This window comes from Dendrobium catenatum, unplaced genomic scaffold, assembly GCF_001605985.2.
Source record: "Dendrobium catenatum unplaced genomic scaffold, ASM160598v2 fragScaff_scaffold_1378, whole genome shotgun sequence".
Taxonomy (NCBI): Eukaryota; Viridiplantae; Streptophyta; class Magnoliopsida; order Asparagales; family Orchidaceae; genus Dendrobium; species Dendrobium catenatum.
Window position 1 is genome coordinate 203,910 of NW_021319840.1, and position 13,628 is coordinate 217,537.

The 13,628-nt window shown below is 34.5% G+C and overlaps 1 protein-coding gene across 1 annotated transcript; it reads right to left on the reverse strand.

The window, feature by feature from the left end:
* Nucleotides 1-5,510: 5,510 nt before the first annotated feature.
* Nucleotides 5,511-11,843, reverse strand: LOC110116628 (3-ketoacyl-CoA synthase 10). Its single transcript, XM_020850289.2, has 3 exons — nucleotides 11,368-11,843; nucleotides 7,571-8,196; nucleotides 5,511-6,361 (listed from the first exon to the last, which is right to left on the reverse strand). Exons 1-3 carry the CDS (start codon nucleotides 11,782-11,784, stop codon nucleotides 5,746-5,748), a joined length of 1,659 nt encoding a protein of 552 aa, XP_020705948.1. The 5' UTR covers nucleotides 11,785-11,843; the 3' UTR covers nucleotides 5,511-5,745.
* Nucleotides 11,844-13,628: the final 1,785 nt, after the last annotated feature.

The window sequence follows — 13,628 nt, forward strand, 5'->3', positions numbered from 1 at the left end:
AAGTGCGGCGAGTGCTCGATATTCCGACTTTGTGGATGAGCGTGCAACTGTGTGTTGCTTCTTTACCGTCCAAGAGATCAAGTTTTCACCTAAAAAGGAGCAGAACCCGGTGGTAGACTTACGAGTCATTGGATCTTCGGCCCAATCGGCATTTGAAAAGGAGGTGAGTTGGAGATTAGATTTTGAAATAGGTAAACCAAATTCTAACGTACCTTTGATGTAACGAAGAAGCCATTTGAGGAGAAAGACGTGTTGCAGTAAAGGATTTTGCATGTGTTGGGATAAGGTATTGACGTTGTAGGCGATATCGGGACGAGTAATTGTTATGTATTGTAAAGATCCCGTGAGCTTACCGGTAATCAGAATATCGTCGACATAAATAAGTAAAAATATTTGAGACGTAGCTTGATTGAGTATGAACAAAGAAGGATCAGATTTATTGTTTATAAAGCCAAGAAGAAGAAGTTGTTCCATGAAAGTGTTATACCATTGGCGCGGAGCTTGTTTGAGGCCATATAGAGTTTTATGTAGCTGACACACGTAGTCCGGATGCGTTGGGTCCTCGAAGCCACGGGGTTGTTTCATGTGGACGGTTTCTTGGAGTTGTCCATGCAAGAAGGCGTTTGCTACGTCGAGCTGCTGTACCTGCCAGTCATTGTTTATAGCAATAGCAAGTAATATGCGGATAGTATGTAATTTAGCAATGGTACTAAACGTTTCAGTATAATCTGTGCCAAATTCTTGGTTATTGCCTAAAGCTACTAAACGAGCATTGTATTTGGCGATTGATCCGTCGGCGTGATGCTTGGTGCGATAGGTCCATTTACATCCCAGTACACATGAATCTGGTGGAGGAACGAGCGTCCACGTACCCTATTTTTGCAGGGCAAGAAATTCTTCCTCCATTTCTTTGTGCCATTCAATCTTTTTGACTGCATCGGTGTAACAAGAGGGATCAGGAGTCGATTCTTGAGACTGGTTCTTATGAAAAAGATTGAACTGAACTTTTGGTTTTGATGTTTTGCTGCGGGTCACCATTGAATGCTGATTCATAGGGAGAGCAGACTCGGTAACAGGATTGCGGCTGGGACTGGGAGAGCTGTTAGAAGCAATGTCAAGTTGGGGCAGTTCTGGATATGCACGGATAATCGGTGAAGGTTGCTGCTTGGCTGGTTGATTTTGTTGCGGTTGTTGATGCACAGAATGAGGGATAAGCAGAGCTGGTGGAGTTGGGTTGGTATTCTGAGAGGATGCGCTAGAAGGAACCGAGAAAGGGAAGTGTTGTTCATCAAACGTTAAATGCCGAGAAATAGTGACTTTGGAAGTGGAAATTTCCAAACACTTGTAGCCTTTATATTTATCAGAATAACCTATGATTCTATGAACACACATGACTTGGTTTTGGGTTGGAATTTATGGCGATCATGAGGTGGTATTAAAGGAAAACACGCGCAACCAAAAGTACGTAAATGAGTATATTGCGGTTTGATTTTGTAGAGTATTTCGAAAGGCGATGTGTTCTGAGTAGTGGGAGAAGGCATCTGGTTAATTAAGTATACTGAAGTTAGGACGGCATCGGGCCAATAAAGGTAAGGGACGCACTACAGGAAAACCTGTTATTACCGGCGGACTAAATCCGCCGGAAACTATGTAAAATCCGACGGAAACTGTAGTTTCCAGGCATCTGGTTAATTAAGTATACTGAAGTTAGGACGGCGTCGGGCCAATAAAGGTAAGGGACGTTAGCTGTGGACAGCAACGATTTTGAGGTTTCGATTATATGCCGGTGCTTTCGCTCGGCAACACCGTTTTATAAACAGTAAATCTGATTATATGCCATTGATGCCCGGAAGGAACGAGCTGACTGATACCATGTAGAACCCTTTGGGTTCTTGAGAGGAACCTTTCGGTTCTTGAAATATAGTAGAAAGAAGGAAATAAAGATTTGTTTTTCGTATGCCTATTACAGAGGAGGTAACAGCCTATATATAGACAAGCTTAAAAAGAAGAAATAGCTAGCTGCCCAATGATACAATGCCAGCTCATTATCAATATTAATTAATTACATTTGGTTTATTTCCTAATAATTACAACTAAATCAAAATGCTATTAATTTAACAATGATCCTAATTAAATACTTAAATAATATGTATTAAGAAAAATACAAAATATTTTTTTTATTAAAATCTAAAATTTTATCAAGCGGAATAAATAATATGCTCTTTAATCTTTTTATTATTTATTTATTTACTATCATAATATTATTTGATTTATATTTAAGAAAAACCGAACCAGCATCACAACGAAGTTAAAATTGTGACCAATAATCAAATTGAAAATCTAACAACCGAACAAAATCAGCTAAATAAGATGGATTTTATTCGAATTTTAATATTACTAAAATAAAGCACACCCCCATATATTACATGTAAATGTACAATAACACCCCTGTAAAAAAAATTATTACACGACATTCCATCGCAATGCCAGCAGCAACAAAAAGCCACGACAGAGGCTGAGGCATGCCTCTCCGTGATCCATATAAAGTGGAAAATAAAATTAATTAGAAAGAAAATTAAACATTAGGTGGCAACTACCACGATAATCGTCTGTTTAAGCTTAATAATAATAATAATTAAAAAAAGTGAAAGATATGGCTCAACCTAAAAAATAAAAATAAAAGTCTTATTACATAGGCGCACATGACATTTGCATAATTAACGCAACAATCAGAGCGCAAAGATGTCCGGAGCAATCTTCGCACGTGCCGCCACTCACGTATTTAAATCATCGCACGTGTCTCCTTGTTCTATTATAAATTTCAATGGGGTCGGCAGAATAAAAATGGGATTTTTGGACGCAGTTAAAATTTGTTGGTTGAAAATTGAAATAACTTAAGGGGTTGTTTGATTTGCAATAAAGTGAATGTTAAGTAAAGCAAATATATGGGTATTAATTTTGTTGCTATTTGGTTTGACATGAGTAAGGTGAAACAAAATCCCAATGTATTCGGAATTATCCGATATAGTTTATTTAGCGGGTAAAGTAAAACTGCCCAAATTTGAGCGAAAAAAAAAGAATTCACGAGACGTGGGTGAGAGAAAGACATCCGTTTCATGCAAGTAAGATAGTAAGATATCGTTTCTTCCTCCAAGTTCAGAGCTCAAGTTGCTTGGCGTGAGGTATAGTTTTGTTTGAGTCGCTTCTTCAGTAGCTCATTGTTGTTCGACTTCTCCCCTTCAACGACGATGTTCCCTTTCGTCTATGGGAGTTTGCACGTTGTGAAGGTAGCTATCTTTCTCCCATTCACACGCTTCTTCGGCCAAATCCTGTCATTCGAAAACATTGTTGTGAATTGGATAATCAACTTCTATTTGTATGTGTCGGGGATATGATTATTGTCACTGTTAAGAAGGGAAAGCCTAATAAAGAAAGAAGATCATGCCTGCTATTTAATTTGAAGTTCATGAGTATATAGTGGAAATATTTCTAAACCATCCTACTTGATGTTATGAATAAGATGAAGTCTCATATATTTCTATATTAATGCATTATAGTAATGAGTAAAGTGCTCATGAAAGACTCAAAATAGTTTACTTTTGAAGAGTGCCACATAATCTTTTTTTATAAGAATTATCATATAATTGTTGCTTCTAAGTTGTTGCTAAAAAACTTCAAGATATTTTGAAGAGAATTCATATTTTGGAAAATAGACTTTGAAGGAAAATTTTGATTTAAGAATTGAGATAATTGTCCTTTCATCATTTGGGATTGTTCCTAATGATTTGGTGTGATATGATTATTTTGTGCATAGATTATTGGCCACTTCACAGAACTATAAATGTCATGCTGACGCATTGAGGAGGGTGACACGTTGTTGGCCTAAAGAATGACAATTCATAGTCTAAAGCAATGCACTGCGATATTGGAGCCGCCAGCTTCAAAATTAGCCATCAAGGACATCAAATTGAAGTCGGATCCTAAGAATGTTTTGTTAAAATGTTGGAAAAGTCCCAGTAAAAAAAAAAACCTAAATGAAGCCGACAAAGATTGAATGACGAAATGCATGAATGCTAATGAGTTAAAATAAACAACTAGGAAGGAGACAACTAGAAGTCAACTCCTCTCGATGACATTAATAGATGTCAATAAAATCATAGTTGTTGAGAAGACTTGAAATAAGAAAGTGAATGAAAATAGATGTTGTCTAAGGCGTCTCATACATGTCGGATTGATGACTAGAGACTCATCATCACTCATCAACAAGGCAATGAGAGGGTCGTTGGTAGGGCGATAAGAGAATCATTGACCATAACACCAAGAGGACATCAAAAGGGTGACAATACAAAATTCACATGGGATACAAGTAGGAGTTGATTGATCCTATGGGTTTATAAGGTGGAAGTTGTCATCTAAGAAATTCATTAGTAATGAATAGTTGGGCCAAAGTTTCAAAGCCCATATTTTGAAAGATTAGGGTATGTACAATAGTTAGCTAGCCTACTCATAGACTCAAGCTCGAGCTCAAGATCAAATCAAGCTAAAATAGTAAGCTCGAGCTTTGCTCGTACATCTAATGGAAAGCTCAAGCTTGATTCATTTGCTTGAGGTCACAATGAAATTAAAATGGAAGTTTGTTGGAGAAGTGTTGACAATGTTGAGAAAGTCACGAGTCATGATGAGGCTTGCTTGAAAAGGCATTTATGGGGATAGTGGCATTTGAATATGAAGAAGCAGATGTTATTTACATACAATGATGTTTGAGGAAGAAGTAAAAGAGGAATCTACGGTGGCAATAGCATGTTTAACAAAAAATAAAAGGAAGTCGATTCAACATTATTAGATGAGAAAAATGGGATTCATCCCTAGTGATTTTGCCTCTTAAATTGAGCGATGAGAAGCCCTCATGCGATTTAGCCAAGTTTGTAAATTAGTTAATGTAAAAAGTGGAAGAAATCATATTTGATCAAACTAGCTCTCGAGCTAATGACCCGAGTCTTCTTAAGTTCGAGTTTGAGCTTGAATATCATATGAGTTCCAAGTTCAAGTTCAAGCTCATGGCCAAATAAGCTAAACATATGAGCTTGTTAATGAGTTGAGTTCACTTGCACGTCTAGGACCAACTCATCAAAATGGCTTGGAACTATATGGACTAATAATGAATGACTCAAAAAACAATGTCAATAACATAAATGAAGGTTAAGAAAGAAGATGATATATATTACGAGAACTACAGTGTTGAAGATTTTCTAATAAAGACAGAGTTAGAAAAAGGCTCTAAATGGCATCCCTTATGAGGTCAATGAAGAGGGAAGCAATTTTGAAGCTTGGGATACTTTATATAATGACCCTCACAAAAATAGTGGAGTTAAAGTATTGCGGGTAAGAAAAACCGACTTAAGGAAGATTAAGAGTAAAATGAAGAGGTACACACAAAAGTGTACATTCAAAGCCTGGGAGATCTGGCAATCAATTAAGAGATATTAAGTTCGAAGTTTACATAGATGATATTTATGTGAGAATATCTTAATTGTCTCAAATATACGGGAAAAAAAAAAGACAATCATCCAAATTACTTAAAATACCAAATAGAAGTTTGATTCTTCCTCTCATAACATTCTAATCAAGCCACTCACATAACCAAAACAAATCTAAATCTTTATAACAATTGGCCACAGACCTTATAAGCAGACACCAATACTAAGAAACCATGAAGCAGTACAATACTTTCACCACCGACACCTTTCAGTTGCGCTGCCCCGCCGCCACCGGATACCGATCAACGCAATCATTCCACGGGCTCCTCGTCGGCTTCTTAACCCGCCGCATAGCCCGCCACACAGCACTGTTACACTTAAATCCCGATCCGAACGCCAACTGCCAAACCCTGTCGCCTCGCTTCACTCTCCCCTTAGCCTCGAGGTAAGCCAGTTCGTACCAAATGCTGCTGCTCGATGTGTTGCCGAAGCGATGCAGAGTGCTTCTGGACGCTTCCATGTCGGTTTCCTTCAAGCAGAGGTTCTTCTCGAGCTCGTCGAGGACTGATTTGCTAGCCGCGTGGACGCAGAGGTGTTCGAAGGCGAGGCGGTAGTTTGGGATGTACGGTTTGGTGATGCCGGAATCTTGGTCGGATGCTTCACCGGCGGCTGCGGCGCCGGAGGGGTTGGTGGTGGCGGAGGTGTTGCGGAAGAGCTGGCGGTAGAGGAGCGTGGCGAAGAAGATGAGTTGTTCGGAGAAGGGGAGGACGAGCGGGCCGAGCGTTGTGATGTTGGTTTTGAGGGCGTGGCCGCCGACTTCCATTAAGTCGCGGCTTATGGATAGGCCTTTGATGCGTTGGTCGTCTTCTTCTTGGTATACGCACCTGTAAGGATTATTAAGGCCGATGAGAATACTGATTTTGTTCATAAGTTGCCGTTTAGTATTAGTTAAATCGCATGAACAATGGGATTTAATAAAGCTTATATTAGATTTATTAAAATAGCAGAATTTAATATAATTTCTGCCTAAATCCTACATAAAATTAGATAAAAAGAGATGGAAAAAATGTCAATATTTGCTGTCTTGCTGATGCCAATTATATCATAATATTTTTTTTAGTTATTAAATATATTTTGAGATTAATTATATACATATTGCATTAATCTCAAAATATATTCAAGAGTAATTTAATAAATTTTAATATATTAGTATGAGAATATTATGACACAATTTAAAAAAAAAAAAACCTTTAAATGCACAATTTAGATCCTTAAAAGAATAACTAAAACAAAATGTTATTTTTATGGAACAATCAAACAAGAGTATAAGTGAGTGCGTGAGCCGGCTCAAGCTCGGCTCGATAAATGACTTGTGAGGTGAGCTCGATGAACTAAAGCCAAGCTTGAGCCAACACATACTCAACTCTTTAGCTTGCTAGTGAGCTCGTTTGAAAAAATATTAATACATATATACTTAAAATATATTAGCATTCCAAAAATATTTGAAAGTTATATTGATTTCTTTATATTAAATTAGTATTTATTATTTTTTTGAATAATTTCTCATTATTTTTATCATTTTATTATAATAATTATCTAAATCATGATCATTTTTTCTCTTTCAAAATAAATGAGCCTACTTATGAGCCAGCTCGTAGGGCTTACTCGAACTCAATTAATTAATGAAATTCACACTCGAACTAAGGAAAAATTATTAGGTGCGGAGTGTGCACCATCCGCACAAATATGGGTACCTAGCGGTACCCAACGATACCGAGTGCCGGTACCTAACGCGGAATAAAACTTGTGAGAACGGTTCTCCGCACACACTCCGCACCTAATAATCTCTCCGAACTAAGAGTGACTCGGTCTCGGCCCCACTTGTTTACGAACTTTTATTTGGCAAAATCCCGCCTATATCGAGGTGTACCGAATTTTTCCCAAAAAAACTTGGTACACCTCGATATAGACGGTATTTTGACTAAGACCGGATGTTCCTCTGCATCCGGTCGGAGGATGTAATAACGGCTCCTTGTTTACACCGTTAAATCAAACTTATAAAAGACTTAAATTATGAGAACTAAATAAGTTACCTGAAGCTGCGATCATCACTCCCCTTATGCGTCCGCACAATATGCTCGAGCCTATACTTTGCCCGTCGGAAATCCCTCCTCCTGTTCGAAAGCAGAACAGCCGAACAACCCATCCGGAAAAAGCAATTCGGAATCAACATACTCCGACTCTTCCCCGCATACCAAGTAAAGCTCACCGCCTCCGTGCTCACGACGACCGCATAATTATTCCCGTTCGCCTGCAACATATCCCGCGCCAAATCAAGCGCTATGATCCCCGCGCTACACCCCATTCCGCCGAGGTTGTAGCTGAGTATGTTTCCCCGCATCTTGTAATGATTGACGATCATGGCGGAGAGAGACGGCGTGGGATTAAAGAGGCTGCAATTGACGACGAGGACTCCGACATCTTTGGGGCGGACTCGGCATTTCTCGAACAGTTCGTCGAGGGCGCCGAACATGACGGTGGCGGTCTCCGAGCGGCCTTCTTTCATGGTGGCGCAGTTGCCGGTGGAGAAGATGGAGCGGGGGACGTAGGTCTCGTCGCCAATGCCGGAGGATTTCAGGATTCGGCGTTGAAAGGAGAGAGTGTCTTCGTCGAATTTGCCGGAGGAGCGGGCAAGTTCGATTAGTTCGTCGTTCGATACCTGTGTAAGGATTTCATTAACGGTTAATTATAATTGGGGATTAGTGGAATGGATTAAACTCATATAATTAATCATATTTAACTTAAAACATTCGTGATGATTAAATAATTCTAAATAAATTTATCCTTTAAATAGGGAAAAAAATTGTGTTCTGAGATTAAAATTTATTTGAAAATTAGTATTATATATAAATAATTAATAATACATTAATTTTAAAATAATTCTATGACTTTCAATCAAATCCTAATATAACGTGTATTGGAAAATTCTATTATAATTTTTTTAATAAATTTTTTTAATGTATTTAAATTGTATTTGAGAAAAAATGAGCATTAATATAAATATTATTGAATTTATTCTAAAATGGGAGATTTACATACATACCACCTTATATTACTCTATTTACATATTTAACTCTTAAAACTTTAATATTACATACACACCACCCATAGTTTATTTTCATATCAAATATGAGTGGTAAAAATGTAATATATGAGTGATAGGAAAGAAATGTAAGTGGTATATTTGATATTAAAATAATATAGAATGGTATACATGTAATATTAAAGTTTTAGGTATTAGATATGTAAATAGGATGTTATAAAGTGGTATGTATCTAAATTTCTCTAAAATATATGTAATATAAAGATAAACTTTAAAAAATTAACATTAATTTTCAACTAAATTAAGGCTCTTTTAGGGATAATTTTCTTAATGTTTTCTGAAATAATTTTTTCATATAAAAAATTCTTGAAAACAATATACACATAGTGACAAAAAACTACCCCAAATAAATATTATAACTTTATTTGAGATAATTTTCCTTATTACTTTGTAAAAATGTTATAGAGAAAATATATTTTTAATGTTTTTATAAAAAATAACTTTATAGTAAAATTAAAAAAGATTTTCAAAGTAATTAATAAATAGTTATCAAATAAATAAAAATAATGATTATAATTTAAAATATCAAAAAATAAAATAAAATAAAAAAGCTATCTCAATCAAAGCCTAGTTTATCCTCATCCAACTACTCTCCCAAATAAAATATTATGTAGGAGTGTTAAGAAGAATTGGTCAATTATAATGAAGAATTTGACTGTGTAATTAGTGAATTGCTCTTTGGTTATTATTCAGTAATGATTCAATTTCAGAAATAGTGGATGGGGTTTAAGTGACAGTTTAAGTACTTGCAGACAAGCTTAGTGCAACCCTAATTACTAATTAGAGCTCTCATTTGTGATTTGCCTTGGCTGTTGTTAATCAACTAAATATAATTCAAATCATTAATCATTAATAGAGAAAATATTCCTAGAATTTCATATAAATTTAACCAATTAATAGGAAAGTTACGCCAATATTATCATAGATTTCATAATAATTGTTTTTTTTTTCTAAATACTAATATCTTCAATATCACTTAAAGATGCATATTATATTTATATAATTAAGTTGTATGGTTTATTTCCAACTCAACTTAAAAAATAAAGTCTTGGGCTTTGTTTGGGATAGTCTCTATCCACTATTTTTTTGCTGTTTCCAAACAAATTTTGTATTCTAAAGTTATCCCAAATGAAGTTTTTAGGCTTCGTTTGGTACGGCTTTTTTACTGCTTCTTTGAGCAGCTTTTTCAGTACAAAAATTACTTGAAAGCTGCTTTTTTGAAGCAGTAGGAAAGTCATCCTAAATGAAGGCTTCGTTTGGGACGGCTTTTTTATTGCTTTCTAAAACGGAGTTTTAATACAAATTTTTTTATTTTTATACTATAACTCCGTTTTAGAAAGCAATGAAAAAACCGTCTCAAACGAAGCCGAAACCTTAGATAAAGCTTGGGATAACTTTTGACCACTATTTTTTCATTTAAAAAAAATAAAAAAATTTATGCTTAAAAATTATTTTAAAAAATAATAAAAAAAATATCTCAGATAAAGTCTTAATCTTTCTGCTATATTAAAGAATCAGTTGTACCAATTCCATCTAACAAAAGTATCCAGTCTGCAGCTTTATTCCCAAACGCCATTCTCATGAGTTAGTTCAACTAACTTCCTAACTCTTCTTGTATATATTACTAATCCTTTTTTAAGTAGGTTATTATGTTAATTACTCCTGCAATCAATCAGCAAATTGCAATATAAAAACGAATTTAACATATAATTAAGCTTTCAGTGCCCAATACAAGAAAGAAACCAAAAGCCCAATCTCTATCTATTTATGCAAATTTTTTTATTTTTCTTATTTTATATCAAGAACTAGATGTACTTCTATTTATAAACTAAAATATGAGGTTTGCAAATTAACCCCTCCAAATATGTAAATTTATACATTATTTTTTTAATTTTTGATATTATTAATATGCTATCCTAATATATTAATTAAAACAAAATATCCAATCATGGTTGGTTAGTACTAAAGTTAAGAAAATATTTCTCAAATGTTTAGAGAAATAATTTATATGTTCTTCAAAATCATTGTAGGTTTGGTAAGTACAACTACACAAACAAAGCCAACGTAGCATTGAACAACTTAATTTTTTCCTATTAGAAAAATTGACAAAAATTACGGGTCAAGTAAGATAAGATCTTGATCTATTGATTGTGCTCGGGCTACGTTTGGAATGGCTTTTTTATTGCTTCTTAAGCAATTTTTTATATAAGAAATCCGTCCCAAACGAGTCCTTAATCTATGATTAATTTACTCAATTAAAACTAATAATTATTAGAAAATAATTAGGTCAAAATATATTTTGATGGATATATTTAAAAAATTATTGAATTAATTTTTTTATTGGTGTATTACATAAATAAATAGTTAAAAATTGATGTGTACTCTTCAAACTTCAAAGTAATTCAATAATTTTTAGGCTTATTATAATTATTTTTATTAAATACTCTCACTAATTTTTTATAAAAAAAATTATGTTCATCTATTTTGATAAAATTTTGATCAGGATAGGTTTTGAAAATTTTGATTTTACTTTGAACATAATATTAATATATGATAATATGTATTCTATTTTTCTTAAAATAAATAATTAATTTTTTAATTTATTCTAAATATATATTATATATATATATATTCTTAAAAAAAACTACAAATAAAAAAAAACATTTATATATTTATATATTTCAAATTTTATATTAAAACTAAGAAAAAGAGAAGAAGAAAACTGACCTTGAGCTCATCCGACGGCCGAAAACACGCGAAATCCACGAGATAAATCGGTCTGGGCCGCGACATGAAATAAACCGAAATAGTGAAAACCAGTACAGCAAAGAAGGCCAGCACAGTAGCCAAATCATAACTAGCTTCTTCCCACACCTTCCTCCACAGCTCTTCTCTGCTCAAACTCCCCACCTCAGCACTGAACACCACAACTAGCACCGGTATCGTCGCCAGGTATATTCCATGGCTTATAAGATAATGGTACCCAAGCTTCACGTACTTGAGATTCACAGACTGGAGAAAATCCGGAAGCCGGCGGCGAACCCGAACGACGAAGGTCGGCGATCCGGCGTCCGGTCCGGAGGACTCCACGCCGCGGTTGACGATCTCGGTGGAGAGGAAAGTGTGCTCGCCGGTGGCGGCCATGGTTGTGTTGGTCGGTTTGGGAGGGAGGGAGAGAGGGAGGGAGAGGCGAGATGAGTTTATAGGGAAGGAAGAAAGGTGGGTAGAGAAAGGGGATAGTTAATGTACGCAACAAACTTGGAAGGTTGTAGTTGGAACTGCTTTGAATGCTATAGTGGTGTTATGAATGAGAGAGGATGGGGGGTGGGGGTGGGCAGTTAAATTAATATTTAAGATGGCAATGGGAGGATAATATTTTGTAGAAAGAAAATTTTTTTTTTTTCATATTGTATATGATTTTATGTTTATTTGAATAAAGTTTTATTACTGATGAGAATTTATTTATCTATTTATATAGTATTTATGTTTGACAAGCTATGTGTTGTTGTCATCTTGGTGTGGCAATAAGTGTAGATATCTATAATGGTGAATGCTGATGGAGATATTATTATGTGTGCAGTTCGGACTCAGAGATTGAACCGTTCAGTTGTGTGATTGTAAACAGTAAAAGAATAGTTAATGTTCACAGTTACTTTTTCAGTCACAAAACCAAATGATTCGATCTTTGGGCCCGGACTCCGCACCTAATAATCTCTTATGTTGATGAGATCTTTAAAGTTGAAGGAACTGAACCAAAATAAATTTTATCGGTGATAAATATTGTGATAGGAAATATAGATCCTGCTTGGGTGAACTTTTGATTGCTTTATTTTTTAAATAATAATCATAATTTTATTTGGTTAATATTTTTTATTTTCTCCTCACTATTTCAAAAAAAAAGTAGAAAGTTGTTTTTTATAATGATAATAATAAATTCATAATCAACTTTATGAAACGCTGCAGTCATAAAAAAAAAAAAAGTGTTGTGTAAATTGTTTATGCATTGCATTATTTTTTTTTGAAAGTATGGCATTCATTTAAAACTAGATTTAAACGCCTTAAAATTTACCCTCAAATTTGCCCTCACTGTTGATTAAAATTTGTTTCATTGATTAGTGCTAATAAATAAGCGGTATTTCAGCTTCTATTTGAATCCATACACCTAAATGCCAGCTCACACCAAAAGACAAAAAAAAACCCCAAAAAACTCCTAACAGAGCTAAATAATAATTAATGACTATTAAACTCACTACAAGTGATTAAAAACCATTAACAAACAAAGACTACAAATGTCAATGATAGAAAGCAGGTGATGGAGCTCATCCAAGAACAAGAACAAGTATTTCTTTTTAGTAGCGTTATCATCTTTGTTTTAGGTTCTGTTTTAAGTGATTTTTTTGTTGCTTTTTAAAACAGATTTTTAGTAAAAAAAATTCTTAAATTAGAATTTTTTTTATTAAAAAGTTGCTTTATAATAGAAAGTTGATTTATAAAATAATAAGAAAGTTAATCAAAACAAAACTTTAGTGTGGAATGGTCAAAGAATAAGGCTTCGTTTGAGATAATTTTCTTGATGTTTTCTAAAACAGTTTTCTAGTACAAATATTTTTGTGCGAAAAATTATATTAGAAAACAGCAAAAAAGCTATCCCAAACCAAGCTTAAGGCTTCGTTTGGGACGACTTTTTTATTGCTTTTTAAAGCAGCTTTCTAGTACAATTTTTTTTATTTTTGTACTAAAAAGCTGCTTTACGAAGCAGTAAGAAAGCCGTCCCAAACTAAGCCTAAGAGTGACAGAGATGAAAAGCTGGGCTTATATAATTCAAAAGGGATTCAGTAAATTAAGGATTGAAGGTTCCTTCTTTCTGGTATCAAGCTATATTTTATTGTATTGAGATCACTCCTCACATAATATTTGATTTTATGCCATTTACATTCTCCACTCTTATCTTATTTGAAAGTGTTATATATTTTTTTTTTATGAAACTG